This window comes from Harpia harpyja, chromosome 9 (assembly GCF_026419915.1).
Source record: "Harpia harpyja isolate bHarHar1 chromosome 9, bHarHar1 primary haplotype, whole genome shotgun sequence".
NCBI classification, from domain to species: domain Eukaryota; kingdom Metazoa; phylum Chordata; class Aves; order Accipitriformes; family Accipitridae; genus Harpia; species Harpia harpyja.
The window spans coordinates 18934990-18956401 of record NC_068948.1 but is presented as its reverse complement, the minus strand read 5'-3'; the positions used below and the strand labels follow the sequence as shown (position 1 = coordinate 18956401).

General features: G+C 54.6%; 1 protein-coding gene and 1 long non-coding RNA gene across 2 annotated transcripts in view; one reads left to right on the top strand and one right to left on the bottom strand.

Moving 5' to 3' along the window:
- LOC128145628 (uncharacterized) overlaps window positions 1-334 on the bottom strand; it is a 41555-nt gene extending 41221 nt beyond the window's left edge. The window contains exon 1 of the long non-coding RNA XR_008236526.1: window positions 114-334. This is a non-coding gene — a long non-coding RNA (uncharacterized LOC128145628). The remainder of the gene's footprint in view (window positions 1-113) is intronic.
- An 8505-nt stretch (window positions 335-8839) lies between these two features.
- IRX3 (iroquois homeobox 3) lies at window positions 8840-12882 on the top strand. Its single transcript, XM_052798120.1, has 4 exons — window positions 8840-9463; window positions 10047-11172; window positions 11730-11796; window positions 12543-12882. Exons 1-4 carry the CDS (start codon window positions 9242-9244, stop codon window positions 12595-12597), a joined length of 1470 nt encoding a protein of 489 aa, XP_052654080.1. The 5' UTR covers window positions 8840-9241; the 3' UTR covers window positions 12598-12882.
- Window positions 12883-21412: the final 8530 nt, after the last annotated feature.

The following is a 21412-nucleotide window of genomic DNA, read 5'->3' as shown; positions in this document are numbered from 1 at the left end:
CGCGGCCGCTCCTCTCCGCCCAGCCCGCCCCGCTCCCCTCCGCTCCGCCCGCGTTTTGCCTCCACGGCTGATCCCGGAGCTGTACTCCGCACCTCCTGCTCGCCCTTACTTACTTTTAACAAATCACTACAAGCCCGTAGAGCAATCAATAGCTCTGAACGATCGCGTTTGACCTGCTTAAGGAGAGGAAAGAGCAATAACGCCAGCGCCGGCCCCCTTTTCTGTTCTTTTTTTTTCCCCCGCACGGTCCGGGCTCCGCGTCCCGCCGCGATGCCGGCTGGGGCACACGGGGCTGCGGCGAGGAGCCCCGAGCCCCGCTCCGACCGAGCCCGCCCCCGCGCTCCCCGAAGGCTCCAGGTGCGCGGCCGCCCAGAGCGGCGGCGGGACCGCGGTGGCTCCCTCCCGGCGGCCGGGAACGGGGCCGGGGCCGGGCCTGCCCCGGCAGGGCTGCACGCCGGCGCGGGGGGGGGTCCCACCGCCTGCAAAGGCGACGGGGGCTGCACCGGGCTCCCGGTCTGCCTGGCCTAAATCCCGACACCCCCCCGGGTCTGTACCCCTTCTCCGGGCTTGCATCGACACCCTAAGGAGGGGGCTGAATCCTGCCGCCCGGGAGGGGCGGGAGCGAGGGTGCGAGCTCCCGTCGTCCGCGGCCCCTTCGTAAGTGCAGGGCGGTTTTCTCCCCGCCCCGGGCCATCCCTCGCCCACCACATCAACCATTTCCAGCCGCACCTCCGCCACACTGGGCCCTATTTACGGTTCAGCTTTCAGGGCTGCACCGGGTCGGCAGCAGCGCCGGTGCCGGGCGGGCAGAATCCCAGCCACCGCTGGGGCGGCCGTCGGCGTCCCCCCCCGGCCCCCGCCGATCTGGTGTCCCCTCCCCGGTGAAAAGGAGCCGCGCTTTCTGCCTGGGGGGAGCTTCCAGTCATGGGGCAGAGGCACACACGCCTCTGGCACACTGAGTTTAGCCCGGGCTGCACCGGGAGGTGTTTTCTATTCTTTTGGGGAGAGCCCTTCCTTTTCTTTCTCCCCCCCCCCCCCATTGGAGGAAATGTTTTAAAATGGTCTAAAAAAATAACAACTTAGAAAAATGCCACAATACTAGGTGTCCCCAGTTTACGTTGCACGCGGGCCGACCACCTGCCTTATCTTCCCGTGCCTGCCCACAGCCTCCTCACCCGCACACACACACCGGCAGCTCCAGCTGCCTCGCATCCCGCCGGTGCTTATTGCTCTCCCAAGGATAATATCTCCTCCCCGGCACGGCACAGCGGAGCAGCCAGTCTCCCACCCGGCGAGCGGCCGTGAATTGTCTCTGTAGCGCTCAGCTTCGATTTTGGGCACGGGGTTACACCTTACACCTTTTCCAGCCCTAACCGAGGTTTTGCCCTGGGTGACGCGCCCCGTGTCCCGGTGCCGGTGCTGGCCAGCTGAAGGCGGGAATGGCTATTGGAAATCAATGCGTGTCACCGTCCCGGTAATGATGGCAGAGCTGTAAAAACCGGCCATGGAGAAAACAGCGGATAAACCGGGCCAAAGGCCGCCGATACAGGGAGCCCTGGTCATCCTCCCACTCGTCTCCTAAATCCCGTCCCCTTCCCTGCTCACTTCCAAAATACACCGTGGACCCTTCCGCAGGGCCGGCCGGGCCGGTCCCAGCTCCTGTCCGCCGAGGAGTTTATAAACGCCTATTTCCTTCGCTAAGTGCTAACACCATCTGGTTATCTGCGAAACGGAGCACCCTGGCTTTCTGTTACGCGCCTCGAAGTATTTTTTGCAGCCCAACTCCGTCGTGGCCGAGAGCCGAGGGGAGCCGAGGGGCGAAGCGGCGCTGCCCCGGCGGGGCGGCCCCCCCTCCCCCGGCCCGGGCACACCGGCCCGGGCACCGGCAGTGCTCCCCTCAAACCCGCTCCCTGCAGGTTTAGCCGGCGTTATTGCAGATCCAGCCTCTTCCACCAAACAACAGATGCAGCCTCTAATGCAAATATTGCCATTTCCCTGCTGAATTAGCCTTGTCACTTAGCCCAGAAGCTGGCAGCGTTAAGCCAGCTTGCATTTTAATTTGGCCCTGAAGTTACTTATTTCATTATTGATCAAACATAATGCTGAATCAATGTTCATCTTGTTACCTGGGCCATTTCCATGTAATACAGTGATAGCACTGCCTGGAGTTACTCATTCCCATCCCAAAGTGACTTTACCATAAAATCAATGCTTGTTTGTTACTGATATAAGGCAGCATTCGTGGGATGAAGAGCAAATAAAGCAGTTACGGCATCGCGATCTAAAAGTTTGGACGGAATATGTACGTGAATAAAGACTTTGATATTGAAATGTATTTTATCGGCATCAAAATCATCCTACCCAGGCCGATGGGACAGAAAATCTCAGGCTGCAAGATGACGGGCTTTGATACTGTAGGTGTTGCCGTTTGTAAATGCTACCTGGGACCTAATGGGGCAATCGTTTCTAAACCGGAGGAGCATCGTTACACAGCAGATGTGGGCTGTAAGCTCTTCCGGGCAGGGACTGTTTTGGAAAAATAGTAATTAATACAATAGTAATTAATGATTGTGTCACAAGATTAGACTCCGCGCAGTGTTATCTTCAGTGCAGCTGCTGCTGCTTTTCTTTGCTTGTGTTTTCCCCTCCAGCTAACAAACCCAGTTACAAATTACACGAGGCTGTCCGCGTCCCCGGCTCTCCCAGGCGGCGGCCGGAGAGTGCTGAAACATCTCACCCGGGGAATACCCCGCTTTGCTTCCACGCAGACACTAAAAGCGTCCAGCCTCGTCGTCTGAGTTGCATTTCCCTCGCACGGCGCGCCGGCACGTCCAGGTCGTGTCCCCCCTCCGCCAGAAGCACCGTCCCCATCCCGGGGCGAGGCACCTCCCGGCGGGCTGGGGCCGAGGGAAGAGGGACCGTCCCCACCTCGGGGGAAGCTGGAGAGGCACTGTCCCGTCGGGACCGTCCCACCGCGGCGGCCCCGGGGGGGCGGGTCAGCGCCGGGGGCGGCGTGAGCCCCCCCGCGGCGCCGGGCGGGGAGCGGCTCCCCGCTGCACCGAGGGCGTAGCGGGGGAGGGAGCAGCGGGAGGGGAATAACCTGGGTTTAAACCCGCCGGTAAAGCTCGAGAAACCCGGGATATCTCCGGCTCCGGCTGACAAAGGCTGCAAGCCCTCCCGCCGGAGCCGGTGCCGGAGCCGCGCACATCCCCGCAGCCGCGGAGGAAGGCGGGGGCTCGGCGGGGGAGGGGGGGCGGCCCCTGCCCGGCCGCTGAGCACCGGGGCTGCGGGCGAGCAAAGATGTGACGGAAAATGGCGAGGGGAAGTTTCCCACAGTTGCGTGCACTTTATGCCCGCTTCTCCGCTCCCGAGGAGCGCCGGGAACATCCACCGCCGGAGGTCGGAGGCAAAGAGCCACACCGACACCAGCAAGACACAAAAGCCACTCATTCCGATGGACGATGGAAAGTCTAACCGGGTGCATAAAATATATTGGCATAAAATTAGTGAATTGCACTAACAGATTGTAAATCACCTAAACGGTCAAACCACAGATATGAATCACAAATTCCTATAAAGATTAATGTTTCCTAAGATTCACAGCAATTATGCATTTTTTGGACAAAAGCCTTCTCCCAACCTCTCATTCCTGAGCGCTGCTTTTTTTCTGAAGTCTTTCCAGGTTTCGGTGGGGTTTCTAATGAACGATTTACCAAAGGAAAGGTTTTATTAACACCTCTAAAAACTATAAAGTTTACAGGGAGGGAGAAAGGGAGCAGATAGGAAGTTAGGTAACACAATATACTGACCTATTGGCAACGGTCCGAACGCAAATCAGCAAAGCACCACAATGGTGGGGAAAAAAAACCTCAGAGAAATGAAGGGGAAAAAATAACACCAAGAGGCCAGCTTTGCCCAGGCGGGGACCAGGCTGCTGTTCAGAGCTGCTCCCGGAGCCCTCCTTCAGCATCCGCTGATGGCCCCTTACCTTTGCTTACCCCCTTGTGGTACACAGTGTAGTCTGGTCTGCTTAAAAGCAGCAGAAGGAGGAGAACACGGTTGCGAGCAGAAAGGGGACATTATTTCTCGAGGAAATAGGCTGGCAGGAGGTGTACGGGACTTCAGGTCTCTCAGGCACTATTTTTCCCTTCTCGCCTCTGCGCAGAACTGGAGATAATAGTTGGGGCTGCAGGTAACGGAGTCTGTTCTTATTCAATTTCCCTAAATGGCCTGGAGAGCACTTAAAAGCCCGGAGAGCTTCTGGCCAGCATTTTCTTATTAACTAATTTCACTTCGATCCTATTAAAGTGTATGCTTTATAACCTTCAAATGAACCTCTCCCTCTCCCTTCTAAACCAAAGCCATTACCTTTTAATGACGGAGTAAAGCTTTTAAAAATGTTGCTCCCTCCTTTCCTAACGTTACAGGACGCGTGGCGCATACACAGCCCCGGAGCACCCACTGCTGCTGCCCTCCCACCACCACCCCCCGCACCCACAAGCACCCACAGCACCCAGGAAGGCTCGGGCGAGTTTCAGCGGTCCCAGCGCACTGGAAGGGGCGGCAGAGCCACGGGGAGCCGTGGGCAGAGGGCGCTAGAAAATGGGATTGGGGAGATTTGCTTTATTTCGCTTTGGGAAAATCTCTGCAATAATGGGTTTTAAATGGATACATATATTTACCATTTCAAACGGGTTCTGCTGTTTCCTGGTAACGCTCACCACAAATGGTAATAATAAAAGATGAAGTATTTTTTCTCACCTTAGGTCATTAGATTTACAGACAAGGTACTAAATCATTTTAGCTCCCAAACCTTGAAGGAAAAGCGTGCACGCACTCCCGTCCCCTTCTCTTCTCCCCCCCCCCCCCCCCCCCTTCTGAAGAAACCTGCAACGGGAACGGAGACAAAACAGTCGCCGAGGCTCGAGGAATGTCTCCCTTTAATAGTTTACTAATAATAACAATGATAATAAAGAAATGTGACGTTGGCTGCAGAGCGCAGATTGTCAGTGGCCTCGTCCCAAAGCCTTAACATGAAGGGTCATTAATTGTGTTTTCTTTCCAAATCATATGTCACTGCAATTAACAGATTCTGATCAAGAGACTCCTTTCAGATTGATTCCATATGTGATAAGGAATGTGCAGCTTGTTATCTATCTGTCGCCTTGGAATTATGGAAAAGCTTCAAACGTGTAATTTGAAGAGTCTTTTACCCAGCGCTTTGATCTTTCCCTCTATTTTTTTAACTCCTTTTTAACTGCGGCCCTTCTCCTAATCCCACTTGTTCGTTTACCCCCCTTCCCTCGGTGCCTGCGCCCCGTCCCCGCGTGTGCTGCAGCACGCCGCAGCTCCCACCCTGGCCCGCACCCCGGGCACCCCACGGCCCGGCAGGAGCCTGCCCGAACCCGCAGCCCCGCCGACGTCTCTCCCGCAACTTCCAGCAGGCAGCCTCCGGCTCCCGGGCAGAGAGAGACACCCCCGGGCCGGGGCCACCTCCCCGGGCCGTGTCCCCCGGTCCCCTCCGTCGCCCGTGACCTGGCGGGGCGGGGCGTGAGCGATGGGAACCCAGACTGGGAATCCCGGGGGCACCGGGGCGGGCGCGATGCTGCTGCCCACGGACGGTGCCCGGCCCGGCACCTCCTCCCGGTGGGGCCGGTCCGGCAGCCCCGGAGCCGGCTGCGGACTCGGGGAAGCCCGGCTGCAGCCGGAGGGAGGTTTGGGTTTAGCTCGGCGGCCGCGCGAGCCAGCCGGGAGAGGAGGGAGGCGAGGCCGAGGGGAGGGAGGGAGGGAGGGAGGGAGGAGGGCGGGCGGCGGGGGTGTGTGTGTGTGTTTGGGGTAATAAATCAGCAGCCGCTCTCCCGGCTTTGACAGGTCCCGGCCAGAAGACACGTGTCTGTCCGGCCGAGGAGCGCTCCGCCGCCGCGGCTCCCCCGGGGGCGGCGGCCGTCGGGCCCCGCGCGGCTCCCCCCGGAGGACGAGCCGGCTCCAGCCTCCCCTTCGCACCTCCCTTCGGCTCCAGCCAGGCAAAGCGTCTCCCGCTCGGGCTTCGCTCTCCCTCCCGCTCGCTCCTCGTCCGCGGGGAAAGGGCTTTACTGCCTTCCCCGCTCCGCTCCCGCCGCCGCCCCTCGCTCGCCCGGCCCTGCCCGGCTCGGCTCCTCGCCTCGCACCCAGCCGCTTCCTAGCCCCGGGCTTATCCCGCTCGCCGCTGCCGCTGCCCTCCCGCTGCCAAAGGCGTGCGGCGCTTCCCGCCGTGGACGTCGCTCCCACACCCCCGCCCTACCCCCGGGAAGATGTCTCCTTTTCTCCTTCTCCCCCCGTCCCCCCCCCCAGTTTGCTGTCTTCTCCGCTTTTTTTTTTTTCCCCTCCCCCTCAGCCAAGAACTGCATCCCTGCAGATTTCTCCTCCCGTCCGTTTGGGCCGGCTACGTTTCCTCTCCCTTTCTTGGCCATTAATAAACCACACCTCACCCTGACCTGGATCCATTCGCACCCACAAGTTTCTCTCTCCCCCCCGGCTGCCCACCGCCACTTCCCCGCGGCAGCCCACCACGGCCCCGGCGACCCCCCTCCCGCTCCCGCATCGCCCCGGCCGCTCCCACCCCAGCCCTGCCTGCCACCGCCGGCGTCTCCCGCGGGAGAGGAACTCATATTGATTGTGCTGTTGATTAAAAATCACGAAATAATCCTGCCAGCTTTGACACTCCGTGCCAGACCTGCAGCCACAAAAAGACGGGTCCGGTTATGTGGGACACACGTGTTCCCCCGTGGGGGGCACAGCCTGGCCGTAACACCGGCGTGGCGAGCACGACTGCATCAAAGGGCGAGCGATTTGTCCGATTTTTCATATTCGTCCCTTTTCTCTCCGAGGCAGGTATTTCTTAAAAGTTGTGGTCTGCATCCAAACTCTCCGTCGACCCCCTCAATATCGCATCGCCCCAGCCGAGCGCTTCCTCCAGAAAAGTTTAAAGCAAATCAGGACGCGGGGTTTGCTGCCTGTTTTCCTTTTGAATTAAAAAGAAATAAACTTATAACTGAATTTCGTGTTGTTATCTCCCTTGCATTATACTATCAAAAGCAGCAACGTTGAACAGAAGAAAATAAAGTCCTCCAACCCAGAGTTGTTTTTGCACTAGATTAGCAGATAGGAAATGCTATAAAGATGAACTTAATACGATTAGAGGTGTTTCCTACAGATTTTCATATATTGATTCAGGGAATTTTAATTCTGGAGCTTGCTTTGCTATAATCCGCATTTATTACAAGCTGATATAGTTTTATTATAGCAAGCTATCAAGGTCGATTCCTTTAACTGCATAATCTGACATGAATTTCATTTTTAAAGAAATGTAGTTATAAAAATCCATACTGTGGGCACAGTGGTTATATTGTACCTAAATCATATTTTAAAGGCAATAAATCCAGAGAGTATTTAGGAAGAGAGGGGAATACGGTTAAACGGCTCTCCTCCAGTCTCAACTCCTTAAAAGACCCTTCAAACTTTTTTTTTTTAAGTTAAACACCGAGTATTTAAAAAGGCAGATAACGGTGGCAGGTTGAGGTCCCCTCTCCCCTGCCCGCAATCACAGCCCCACAGGTTGTAGGAACTTTTTGCGTTCCCCTCCAGGCGCTCCCTCCGCACGGCAGTAGCGGAGCAGGGCACACTGGCGCTTGCCAAAGACGCGCAGTGATTGAACTGTATTTTAACTACTCTTAAAAGGCTAAATTGCAACTCACACGCTGGTTTCAGAGAAAGAAGGGGGGGCGGCAAAAAAAAAAAAAAGGCAAACCGTAATTTAAAATGTGTTGATCATTAAAAAAAAAATCTTATTCGGTAATTAAACCGTATCTTGACTCCCTCCCAATAGCTCCTTACAAGCCCGTGACACTGCTCCCTTTGCAAATGTTGCACGTACCAGGTACTTCCTTCTAAGCCTTGTAGTGATTCAGAACAGAGGGAATAAGCAAAATGATCATAAATTTCCTAATTAGAGATTTCGCACCAAGACAAAAAGGTGTTAATGAGTTTAATTCCAGTGCCTGTCATTGTCCCTTTTTTCACACCACTTATTTACTAATGGCCCAGAGGGCTGCTCCCGTCTCTCCTTTGTTAAGATTTTAATTTGCCTTCTTTTCTGCCTTTGATGTAAAATTGTGACCTACAACTCTTTGAAGTCCCTTATTAGGAGGAAAATTAACTTAGCTTTTCCACTGTATCTGCCCACTGTTAGCCCAGACAAAATGTAGAGAACTCCTTAAAGATTCAGTACATTAGGAAAATTTTCAAGGTAGCTCTGGAAATGCAAATTTAAAAAAAAAAATCTAATAGACTTTTAAATCTATATTAGGAGAGGTAACCCTCGCCAGGGCCGGAGAGGGGGAAGGGAAGGAGGGAATATCTTAATAAAGAAAACAAAATGAACCCGGGCAAGGCAAGGCTGTAAATTTGAAAACCTGAAAAGCGGGACTGGGGGGAGGGGGGGGGGAGCCTTTATTTTTAAATGTCACAACTTTTTCCTGTCCCTCTCGTGTGCCGCTCACAGCTGACACCCTGGCTTCCTATGCTCCGGGGGAGGGGGGGGGGGCTACGAAAGAAATTATATCTAAATCTATCTCTATATAATTAGAATACCATGAGGCAGGGTTAAACCTTTGTAAAACACACAACTGATTGGCGATCGCTAAAACGAGATTTGAAAGCAACTCAAATAAAAGATCGCGACGTCAGTAAACAGATTTAGAAAAAATAAAAGAAGGGGGAAAAAAAAAGCAGCTAGTGACAAACCCGGCGAGAACGAGCTCTGGGCATGAGAGAGAGAGGGAGGCAGAGAGGGAGAGAGAGACTTAAAAGAAATAGGAGGGGCTTGCGAGAGACTAGAAATGTCAATCAGAGCCCAGAGTCCCAATAATCTCAGGCAATCTGTTAGGACCTGACCTGGGTCCACTCAGATCAATAGGAAAGTGAGAGAAGAAAGAAGCGATCGGATCGTTTACCGCGGCGGCCGAGGACAGGAGGGAGCCCGCGGCCTCCGCGCACCCCCGGCTCCCCCCCCCCCCCCCATGTCCGCCGGAGTTTGCGGGAGGCGCTGAAAGTGCGGGCGGCCGGCGAGGGCGAGCGACCCGGCTCCCTCCTCCGCTCCCGGCCCTGCTACTTTCTCCCCTTTCTCTCCCTTCTTCCTCTCCTCTCTTCTCCCCCCCCCCCTCCTCCTCCTCCTCCCCCCCTCCCCTGCCCCCGCTCCCCCACCATGTCTTTCCCCCAGCTGGGCTACCAGTACATCAGGCCGATCTACCCGGCGGAGCGCCCGGGGAGCGCCGGCTCCCGCGGCGGCGCCGAGCTGGCCCCGTCCGGGACCCTCTCCAACGTGCTCTCCTCCATGTACGGCGCGCCCTACGCCGCCGCCGCCGCCGCCCAGGGCTACGGAGCCTTCCTGCCCTACGCCGCCGAGCTGCCCATCTTCCCCCAGCTGGTAAGAGGCCCCCCCACCCCGGGGCTCGCCGCTCGCTCGCTCCCCGGGACGCTCGGGCCGGGGCCGGCCCGGGCGCGGTGCGCGCTGGGGATCGGCCCCGGGGCGGGAGGGGGGGGGGGGGTCGCGCCGCCGGGGAAGACGCCGCCGGGAGGGCTGTCAGGGGAGACGGGGCGTTATCGCCGCCCTGCCCCGGGAGAGCCGCCGGAGAGGGGCAGGGCTGGAGCGGCGACCCCGCGGCTTCCCCCCCGCCCTGCTCTGCCCGCGCGGTTTGACGGCTGCGGCGAGCGGCCCCGCCGCGCACACGCACCTGGGGAGCCGGTCCTCCCCTCCCGGGCACCCCGCGGGCACCGGCCGCCCGCCTCGGCCGGGGCGCAGCCGGCGGGGCCCGGGCTGCCGGGGCCGGAGCGTGCCCGGCGCGGCCGGGGCCGGAGCCGGGTCCGGGGAGCGCGAGGAGGCGGCTCGGCCCCGCCGCCGCGCTGGTGCCGAGCGGGCTCCGCTCCCGGTAGCGGCGGCGGGACGGAGGGGCCCCGGGCCGGGCCCGGCGCGCCGTCTCAGCCGGGCCGCCCCTTCCCTCTCGCTGCAGGGCGCCCAGTACGAGCTGAAGGAGAGCCCGGGGGTGCAGCACGCCGCCTTCCCCCACCACCACCCCGCCTTCTACCCCTACGGGCAGTACCAGTTCGGGGACCCGTCGCGGCCCAAGAACGCCACCCGGGAGAGCACTAGCACCCTCAAGGCCTGGCTCAACGAGCACCGGAAAAACCCCTACCCCACCAAGGGCGAGAAGATCATGCTGGCCATCATCACCAAAATGACCCTCACCCAGGTCTCCACCTGGTTCGCCAACGCGCGGCGGCGGCTCAAAAAGGAGAACAAAATGACCTGGGCCCCCCGCAGCAGGACGGACGAGGAGGGCAACTCCTACGGGAGCGACCATGAGGGGGAAGAGGACAAGAGGGAGGACGAGGAGGAGATCGACCTGGAGAACATCGACACCGAGAACATCGAGAGCAACAAGGACGAGCTGGAGGATGAGCTGCAGGACACCGACCTCCTGCACTCCGACTCCAAGACGGACTCGGAGGGCTCCGAGGGCTTCGAGGACCTACCCGGCTCCGAGGAGCGCTACCTCAAGGCCGCCGAGGGGGAGCCGCACCACCTCCACCACCACCACCTCCACCACCATCACCACCACCACCACCACCACAAGTGCGAGCTCCCCGCCACCGCCGCCCCCGCCGGCCCGGAGCCCCTCAAGCCGCCCCTCCAGCCGCCTCCGCACCACCTCTCGCCCCCCTCCTCCGCCTCCTCCTCCGCCGCCTCCTCCCCGACGGACGGCGCTTTGGCCGGCACCCTGCCGAAGCCCAAGATCTGGTCGCTGGCCGAGACGGCCACCAGCCCGGACAACCCCCGCAAGTCTCCCGGCGGCGGCTCCCCGCCGGCGGCCGCCCCCCAGCCACTGCCGCTGCCCCCCCCGCCGCCCCACAGACTCGTCTCTTCCTGCCCCCTGGGCAAGTTCCCCAACTGGACCAACCGCGCCTTCCCGGCCCACCACCACCACCACCACCCGCCCCCGCACCCGCTGGCCTTACTGAACACTCCCCACCTGCTGGGGCTGGGGGCCGCCCCCGCCGCCCCCCCCCCCGCCGCCGCCGCCGCCGCCTTCCCGCGGCCCGCGGACCAGGCGCAGAGCGCGGAGCCCGCCGGAGCAGGTGACCGCTGAGGGACGCGGCGGGGACGGGACGGGACGGGCCGGACCGGCAGCCGCCGCGGGGGACTCGGCGGTGCTGCGGGGAGCTGCGCGGAGCGGCCCCGCGGGACCTTGTGCGTGGGGCCGAGGCGGGGGGCGCCGGCCCCGCGCGTTTCTCACGGTGCCCCCGGCCCGGCGCGGCGCAGCCGTCGGGGCGCAGGTGGCGGCGGGCGGGCGGCCGCGCGGCCCCTGGGGGCGGCGGCGGCGGGCGGGGGGCCTCCTCGCCAGGTTAGTCTCAAACCCCGAGAATTACCTTCCTCCGACGGAGATAATTTTTGTTGCTGTTGTTGTTGCTGCTGCTCAACTCGTCTTTGTGGGAAGGACCCGGCCGTAAGGCTCGCTCCGGGCTTGGTTTATTTTCCTTTTGACGGTCACTCCTGCAGCAAAGCAGTCGTTTTGTCGTATTTGCTACTTGCTGAGAAGAGATCTTAAGTCTAGAGGCTTAATTCAGGGATGGGTTGGGGGGAATAAAACGGGGGCTATAAAGGAATGCTTTTTTTTTTCCCCTTCTCTTTTTAGATCGATCTAGTGCCTTGGAAGTAGAGAAAAAGTTAATAAAGACAGCTTTCCAGCCAGTGCAGAGGCGGTAAGAGATTGCTTCCTCCGTCTCCTAAGGATATATAGAGGGAGTTGTAAATGGTTAGCTTATTTTCTCCGCTTCTTTAGTTCCCTTTCCAGGGCGGTTTCTTGTTCTTCCTCTGCGTGCGCGGTGGGGTACTCTGATTCTGTACAATTTTTTTGCTGTTCTCTCCTCTGGACTTTGCGAGTGATTCCCGCGGGCAGGCCGAGTGGCGTTCGGTGCCGGCGGGGCGCGCGGTTGCGGTGCTGGGGGATCGGGTGGCCCCGGGCCGGGCCGGGCCGGGCCGGGCCGGGCGGGAGCGCATCGGGAACGGCCGGTACCGGCGGCCTCTCCCCCGAGCACCGCCGGCCTGCCCGGACGAGAGTAGCGACCCGCTGGTGCCGCCTGGCCTGGGGGAGACATGCAGCGGTGGTAGGAAGACAATAAATTGAAATTTAAAAAAAAAAAACCCAGCTAGTGTGAAAACTGAAGAGGCTGAGCTGTGCTGTCCTGAGTTTGGTGCAGCAGTCACTGGAATCAATTACTCTTTGATTGATTGAAACCACGGGGATCGGGCCCGTGGTATTTTCATAGCTAAATAAATTTGCCCGAAGTCGGTCTGAAAAATTTTTCTGTTTAGAAATCCGTTTCTAAAAAAAAAAATAACAACAACAACAACAAAACTAGTGCTACCTACAGTTCAAAGTATTACGCCAGCCCAATCTGACTAGAAATCCTATTAAATATTTTTTTTCTGTGTCATTTTTTTCCAGGCCCCAGAACCAACTTGATGCCGCTATGGTTCTATCGGCGTTGTCATCATCATAGTTAATTTTTTATTGTTGTTGTAATGACTGTAAAAAATCTCTGTATAGTTACCACTTGTAAGCATGTCCGTATATTAAAACTAAAAAGGAAAAAAAATACCCGCTTCTGTACTATCATCTGGATTAGCTGAGTTTGTGAGGTTTTTTGGAAGTCCAGTGAGAATTAGGTGTTTCGATTTTTTTTTGTTGTTGTTGGTTTTGTACATACAGTAAAAAATGTACATACGTGTGAACCAAATTGTACAAGAAAGTATATATTTTTGGCTAATAAATAAACTGTTGCCACTTTGACTACACTCTCTTTTCCCACCTCTGGAGTTATTTTTCTCCCCCCCGTCGTCCTCCGTGTCCCCGTTCCCCCCCCACCCCGCCCCGCCGGTTACTGTTTTTCCGCGGCAGCCGAGGCCGCGCTGGGGCCGCGGCAGGAGCGGCGCATCCTCGGGCTGAGCGCGGAGCGGCCGCGGGCCGGCGGTGCCGGGGCCGCCCGGAGGCGGAGCGGGTCTTTGCCGTGGACCGGGCCGGGCCGAGCCGGGCCGGGTCAGTGGCGGGGCCGGGCAGGGCGGGCGGCGGCCCCGGGGCGGGCGGCCCTTCCCGCGGCGGCGGCGGCGGCGGCGGGGCCGAACGCTGGAGCCGCAGCGCCCCCTGCAGGCGCCGCCGCCCCGTCCCGGTGCCCGGCGGTCGGTGGCGGCGGGGCGCGGGCCGGGAGGGGAGGGGCTGGGGGGTGCGAGTCCGTGTGCGGATCCGGGGGCAGCGGCCTGCCCCAGGGAAGCGGGGGACGGCGCCGGGGGCGGGGGGGGGGGGAGCCTGGGGGCAGCCGGCAGCGGCCCGGCGGTGATCCATCGCCCCCCGAGGACCTTATTACCGGGTGCCGGCTATTGATCCCCCCGCCCCCTCGGAGCGCGGTGGCGGCGCGGAGCGCGGGAGGGGTTAATTGAAAGGAAACTTCGGGGGTCGTTAGTGCCGCAGCGGGTCGGGAACGGACCTGCGTTATGCCGCTCCCCCCTCCCCCCCTCGGCCCGTGCGCATCCCAGGGGTCCGTTTTGGGGGGCAGGGGGGGGCTCCCCTTGGGCCCGCTTTGCCGTTGAGCAGGGAGCGGGCCATGGGCAGACCGAGACCGCGGAGCGGGCGGCGGGGCCGGGGGCATCCCCTCCCCGCCCCCGGGCGTTTGCATCCGGGCGGGAGTTGCCGACCGAAACGGCGGCACCGAGACGCGGGGCGCGGCGGCGCGCACCCGGCAGGGAGCTCCGCTCCGCTCCGCGCCGCTCCGCGCCGGGCGGGCTGCCCGCCCCGCCGTCCCCCGGGCGGCCCCGGGAGCTCCCGGCTACCGCTTCTCCGCCGCGCCTGCAGCCGAGCCGCGGCCTCGAGAACTTGTAATTTCCATTTCCTCGGCAGAGTGCTGAAAATCGGCCCGGTCCGGGAGAGGTCCGGCCGCTCCGAGCGGCGCTGGCTGCAGGCGGGGGGAGGCGACCCCGGCCCCTTCCCGCCTGGCAGGCGGGTGAAAACCACCCCAAGGTGATTGTTGTCGGGGGGGGGGCTGCTCCCCCCCCCCTTCCCCTCCTCTCTTCCCACGTTACCATCAGCAATCGGTGCCCGCGGGTGGCCGTGCTCGTCCCCGCGGCCCCCCGGCTGGGGGAGGCAGCCTGGGCAGGTAGAGCTCACAGGCCGGCTCCCTCCTGCTTTTGTTCCCAGGCTCTTCCTTAACATCTCTGTCTATGGGGGGGGTGGGGTGGGGTGCGTGTGTGTGCCCCCCACCCTTTTGCTCCTTACAGTCCTGGAAATGGCATAATTACGGAGGTGGTGATTAAATAGCTGGTGCTTTTCTCGGTTTGGTGACAAGAGCCTACGGAGGGGGAGGGTGCTTGGAGCTAGGAAGCAAGAGTTAAAATGAAGTTAAAGTACAAACAGAAGCACATAGCTGACATGCTTCAAGTTTAGACAGTACAAGATATGCAAATGTGCAGGGCTGCGTGGTATTGACATTTTGAGGTCATAGTGATAGGAATGTATTATTTATAGGATTGGGTTGCACTAGGCTGATAAACTACATTTTAAATCCTAGGCGTTTGCAAGTGATAAGATTTATATATATGTTTACACTCTATATGTGTGTGTATGCATACACACACATTTTATGTACGTGTTTTAATATTTCACGATTAATATTCTTCCTGGCAGGCATTACGGTGGGGAGAGCCCTCGCCTGGTGCATGCCTGCAGCCTCCCCGGCTGCTGGCAGCGATGGCTGCAGCTGGGGAAGGGACCCGCAGAGTTTGCGGCTGTGTTGCAATCTCTGCTTTCTTCCCCCCACGTCCCCTTCCTTTCCCCATACGTCCTCTCTGGCCACAGCTCGCCCTGGAAACGGCGTTTGCCTCCTTGCAGCTCTGTCTTTCTGCCAGAAACTGTTCCCCCTCTTTTGCTCCGACAGGTTCCTGAAACGAGGGGAAACTCTGTGGGTGGGTGGTTAGAAAACGGATTGTTTCTCATGTAAATTTTACCCAGTCTCTCTGCACTTTGTATCCCTGCTTTTTCCTCAGCCAATTCTTGCTGAGGAAAAAAGAAAAAAAAAAAAAAGAAAAAGAAAAAGATTAATGACATGTAAAATGGGGGGTGTGGGGGGGAGAGAGAAAGCTAGAGGCAAATTTCCACATCCCCTTCCTCTGGACATCCTGGTGGGTTTTCCATAGAAACTTTCACACACGGGCCAGACAGATGCTTAGAGGGGATGGAAGAAAATAATGAGCCCACGATGGGAAAACAATTGCATCCCCAGCTTTCTACCTCCATTAAAGGCTCCTTTGCCTTTGCAGCAGAGCCCTCTCCCTTCGCCCTGACTGGCAGGGATGCTCCCACAGCAGCGGCGGCTGCTTGGCAGCCATGGGAAAGCCGCCCTTTTGGCTTCTGGAAGTGGGAACTTGGTTTCCCCGCGGGGGGAAAGCAGCCTTTGTGCCTGCCCAGCTTCCCTAATGTGGAGAAAATTCCCATTAATTTTGTGAGGAAACATTTTGTTATGCGTGTTTCAACAAAACATTAAAAATCCTACTCGTAATTTTTTTTAGAAATCACTCTTGCAGCTTGACAGCCTCGCTGGAGCCCCAGCCAGGCCTGCCCGAGACGGCGCAGAGAGGCCTCTCTCTCCCTCTCCCTCTCTGTTGGCTGCTCTTTTCCTGTCTAATCAATTATCTCCCTAGCTAGTCCTTCTCAAAGGTGAGAGCTCATTATGCATATTCATAAATCACAGCTCCCAGACCTGACACTGATTGATGTAATCATCTCCCGCTCGCTCCCTGTCTGCGCGGGGCCGGCCGGAGGAAGCGCTGGCAAGGAGGAGGAGGAGGAGAAGGCAGGAGAAAGAGACTTCCAACTTGTCAGACCCACTTCTGCTGGGAGCGGCTGGCCGGGCGTAGCAGGCTGTGTCAGGCTTCCCATTCACCGCGGCCAAAGTGCCCATCACAGCCCGGGGATAAAACAGGAGAAAGGCCTGTGAGCTGAGAAATACCAGTGAGCTGCCTCCAGTCTGGCTAACTGTTAGGCAGGCAAAATTACAAGAGTAAGGAAAAGATCCAGCACGATTTTCACAATCGGGCATCAGACCGTGCATTAAAATACCCCACCCTGATCATTCGTGTTAGCTAATGCACTTGCTGTTATTTTCCTCAGATGGTTAAAGCTGGTTTATCCCCATAAGAACAGATGGATTCTGTATGGATTCTGATCATGAGTATTTAGATATGTGATATAGCAAATATCTTCAATATTATACCTGCAGCGGCCCTCAGTAGCTCTATCGTCCAAAAAGAAAAGAAAAAAGTTGCGAATAACGTAAGTTACTGCTGCAAGAGTTTGAGGGCAAAAGGGCTCCTCCAGCCCAGTGTACCCGCTTTCCAGATAGGAACGTATAGCTCAGCTATGACTGGTTTCCCAAGGCGTGCTTCAGCACGGCAGCGTTCAAGATGCTGTTCAGATTATGTGGTTTACCTGTATGGTTAATATTTACGCTTTTAAAATACCTCTTTTTATCGCTTTGATCAGAACCATCAGTGTACTAAAGTAATAATACAAAAATATATGCCCTGGAAATCATAACAAGATACAAATCAAAGGGAGCCCTAATCGAGTACTTTTGAGAGTGTTATCTTCCTTGTTAACAAATGGTAATAAGAAAATTAAGGCTTATAGCTTGCTTGCGTTTTATCTAAGAAAACCAATAAAGATATCAGATGTTCTTTGTTTTATATGTTTGAATGTAAAGCAGAATAATGAAGAACATGTACCTTCTAAGGCTTCATTTGCTTTATGGGTATTAACCCTTTAGCATGCCAGTGAAATTCTGAATGCAGAATGAGGACAAGACTGTGCTGCCACCCAGGGTTTTGAGGCCCATCTTTGCTGCAGTCAAGACAACATCTTTTTTTATTAAATGCTGAAATTGGAACAAAGCAACAATGGCTGCTTGCTAACTGTGCATGTCCAACAGGCCTCTTTACTATTCAGCAAATGGAAGATATTAAACAACATTTTGCTTAAAGGTACACTGAGGCCATTTCCATTAGGACATGGTGTCATTCATTTATTCACATGTTAAGTGGGTGTCCTTGTGGCTAATGAGTAATAATCAACAGTGACTCCACTTTATTCCTTTGCTCCCAGCAATGTTAAATACGCTGATGGAGTCTCTTTGCTGACACACTAGAGAATATGGCTGAAAAGTGCTAAAGGACATTTTCAGTGTAGAGCAGCCACATACCCACATGCTGGAAATAGCACTTTTATGACAGTCTATTCTATTAGGCTTTGTTCCTGTTTAAGGCATGGCGCGTGGAAACCGCCGATACTTATTTGAAGGTACTTTATGCCTTAAAAGCCAAGAACTCTCTTGGTTTGAGAGTCAATGTGGTTATTGCTGGGAGATGAGCTCTCGTCCAGCTGGTTTATTAAAGAAAAAAAAAAATCAAACCGCACCTTACGGTGCCTTCTCTAGATTCTGTACATGACTTCAGATAAATGTTTAGTGGAGGAGTGATTTAGAACAAAACCTTTCCTGCAAAAAATCTAGTTTGACATTTATTTTATAAAACAAAGTAACTCCCCTACCAGCTAATTAATCCATTTTATTACATCAACCGCAGCAGCTTCGTAGGCTAATAAACTATGATAATATATATTTTTTCCTTTACATGATTGCTTACACTGGAGTCTGCAGCTTGGTTGTCTCCTGTGTCAATTCCTAAAGTTTGAAAGGTATAAATGAATCATTCTTGGTCATGATTAAGCTTAAGTTAGAAATAAAATATGTCAATCAATCTGGTTGGAAATGCTCCTGCTGTCTAAGTTGGTTATGCAAAACACTCTAAGGTTTGTAGGCATGCTCAATTAGGTCAAGGGATCTGATGGCACTCCTAGCCATAAATGTGTGTCACTTGGATTCCTCATTATTTTTAGCAGTGGTGAAAATGCATGTCAGTAGGCCAGCTAGCCAGGCTAGAATAAAATTACTTACCGGGTATGCATAAAACTGAGGTTTTAATACATTAATATTATACTTATTTTCAGGCAAAACAGTGAAAAGAAAATATGTCTCTCTCTCTCTCTCATACAGATGAGTCACTCTATTGAATTTCTCAGCAATCATTAGTGTAATTCACACTGGACTATGCAATACTCAAGATAACTTAGCAGTAAAATTTAAGTGCCTAAAAACATAGATGTAATGTGAAATTAGATACAAGAAGTAAAACATCGATTTGCTCTGTTACAGACTAACTTGCTTCCAAGAGAAATAAAGCTTCGCTAGGAGATTAGACCAGCCCCAATCCAAAATAATTTAATGAAAAAGGACACTTGAGATGGCTAGTGAAGAGCAGTGCTAGTGCCGGTGTTCTCAGATGGAGGCTTTTGCAAGTGATTCCTACAGAAGACAATGTCAGAAATTTATGCTTGATAGACAGGTTTCCTCTGGTGTACTACATCATAGCCTGATACAAACAGAAATGTTTCCATGTAGTTCCAGGAAAAAAATGCCAGGAAAAGCAAGTTTTAGTGCTCATGCCTGCCCTCCTGGCATCTGGTGTAGTTGCTGAGATTACCTGAATTGGCTAAATGACCAGGGTTAAATCCTCTGGTTGTAAACTTTCCATGCTGGTACTCTGAACCACACCGAGACCTTGGGCTTGGGCATGAGAAAGTGAATGAGAAACCAGCTAAACACAACACTCCAGCCTGGTTTTGTTACGTGAAAAAAAAAAACAAACCCAAACCAACAACAACTAAATGCAGGAAACTGGCAAACTAAAAGAAAAATGTTGCTTCCAAGAATCAGAGGCAGGACTAGTACTGCAGGTAAGGGTGGTGCTTCTTAAACACCGTTCTTAAATGTGGTGTTAAAGATGGCAGTGTCCCTTTAAGAACAGCACCATGCAGCTAATATTTTCTTTACTGCCAATAAAATGCAATTAAATCTCATGAATTAATATATTCACTTCAGGAAGAATTTCCATTCTTTTCTTCGGATATCAAAATGGAGCCATCATCAGTCAGTTAGTTAAATAGGAGAATCTGGAGAGTAAGTAAATGGAAGAGCTTTCAAATGCAGGACTGAAAATGCCCAATGAATGTGTAGGGGGGCTTCAATAAAAAGATTTTGACTTGTGTTTTCACCCCTTTCCCACTTTGCTCATTGTTTACTGACACTGCTATGGACACAGTATTCAGTCCCTGCCCGCCCCAGCCCTGGGATGTAAAAATGTCATCTCTATTGTGCTGCCGGGCTCGCTTTGATGCTGCCGCAGCCCTTTGTGTGCCCTTCTCAATCCCTTTATAAGGCTGTCCTGATTGTCCATACTGAACATCGCCACAAAAGCTCGTCTTATTGAGAAAATAAAAAAGTCAGAGAGGGGCCAAATGACGGGAGATTGGGCCTTTGCTGTAAAAGACCTACTATTCACATTCAGCAGTCATTTTTTCACCAAGGAATTACAAATTTGGGACTGTGGCCACACCAGCAAAGCCATTTTAGACAATTTCTTCTTACGTTTAGTTTATAATTACTATTATGGGTTTTTTTTTAAAGATCACGTACTGCTGAGGACAAACATTAAATCCTAGAAGCGGTTGTGGAAGGTATTTTCACCTTTCCAAAGGAAAACTACTGCATAACTCCAATGTGCGTGTTTCGTCTGGGAAGTTTATACGAGCAGATTGTATGGAAGTTCAACTACATACATACACTACAAAAAGGGCTTGTTGTGATAATAAAATAAGCCAGAAACAGACCCCATCTCCCCCTACTATGTAGGAGCGCACATATTTGCAACTGAGAACCTGAGATCGAGTGTTTAAATTGTCAGCCTAGAAAACCTCTACCAGTTGTTCTTCCCTCTAACACTATCCTAACTTGTACTGAGTGTCCGTGGGCAGGACGGAGACAAAGGCCGAATAAGGTCTTATTCTTTGGGAATCGGCTATCGGAATGGGAGGACGGTGATTTCATGGCTTTTGTTACTGAGGTTAGGGACCGAATTCTCTCACTGAATTAGAATGGTAACAAGTGGGACTGGGGATCTCTGGGGCTTTTGTAGTGCACTCATCTGAGAGATTGCGCTTTTCTCAGCCCTTCAGATTTATTTTGCCAAAGTTACAGGGCAATTATGGAAATGCGCCCTTTGAAGCCGGGCCGATTTCTCTTTATTTTCTCTCCCCCCCCCCCCCCCCCGCCCCCCAAAGCAAAGCCTCCCTTGCCTCCTTTCTTCAGCAGGTTAGCAGTCATTAGGCAGCGGGGTTTCGAGTGGCCGTTCAAATATTCTTTTGAATAGTGCGAGAAAGTTTTAATAAATATATGTTAAAAAAATAGACTTTGAAGCTTTTTGGGAAGGAAGTGTAAAATAACAGCAAGGTAACAATGTCCTAGAAAATAGGCTCTGTGTGCGCAAGGTGCTGGAACCTGAAATGCTTCCTATGAAAAGAGGCTCAGTGTGCCGGGACTGGGGCCGGCCAGTGGCACGCGGGGGGGTTGGCCAAGGGACCGCCTGGGCGCTCCCGGTGCCTCACCGCGCCGGCGCAGGTGGCAGCTCTGCAGCCACGCTTTGCTCCTCATCCCTCACATGTCCCTAACGAGAGGCCCAGGACAAACAGAATTGTACTTTCGCACCTTTGTACATTATTTATCATTGGAGTTTGGAATGTCGGGGCTGCGTGTGAACTAAGACGACATATTTTTTACTTTACTTGATATGCTAGCGTTAAGGAAATATGTCTGAAACCAGATGGTGAGAGCTGGAGCTAGGCCGGCTGTGACCAGGACTGCTTTTTGCCCAGAAACTCAGTTCTGGAGGTCTCCGTTCACTCTCTACTCCATTTCTTTATCTGTATCGGACTACTTTGCTCTTGTAAGACAAATTGGTGTTTTTCTGAGCCATTTAGAAAATGCTATGGGCCAAATTCAGACTTGATGTAAGAGGAAGGAGATACTATCGGTGTCCCTGAAAGTTATATACACTTACAGAGGGCCTGAGCCCGGCCTGAACTGTGGACCTTCCATCATCAGTAAAATATGGTAGGAACATTAAAGTTTCTTGTCTGAGTTTTGTAACTGAGGTACAAATACCTTTTCTGCTCTCTATGGAGTTTGTGAGGGATTCTAGGACCACATCTACAGCAGCATGGAGCGTAAGAGATTTGTGTTTTCTGGACGTTAGGGCTTGCAAATTTTGCTGCAGAAAGTACCTCTTAATTACAAATTTATTCAAAAGCATGAAAACCCAGCTCAGACCTCTACAGAAGCGTGCTTACAATAAATTAATGCTAATATTTCTCACGGTGGA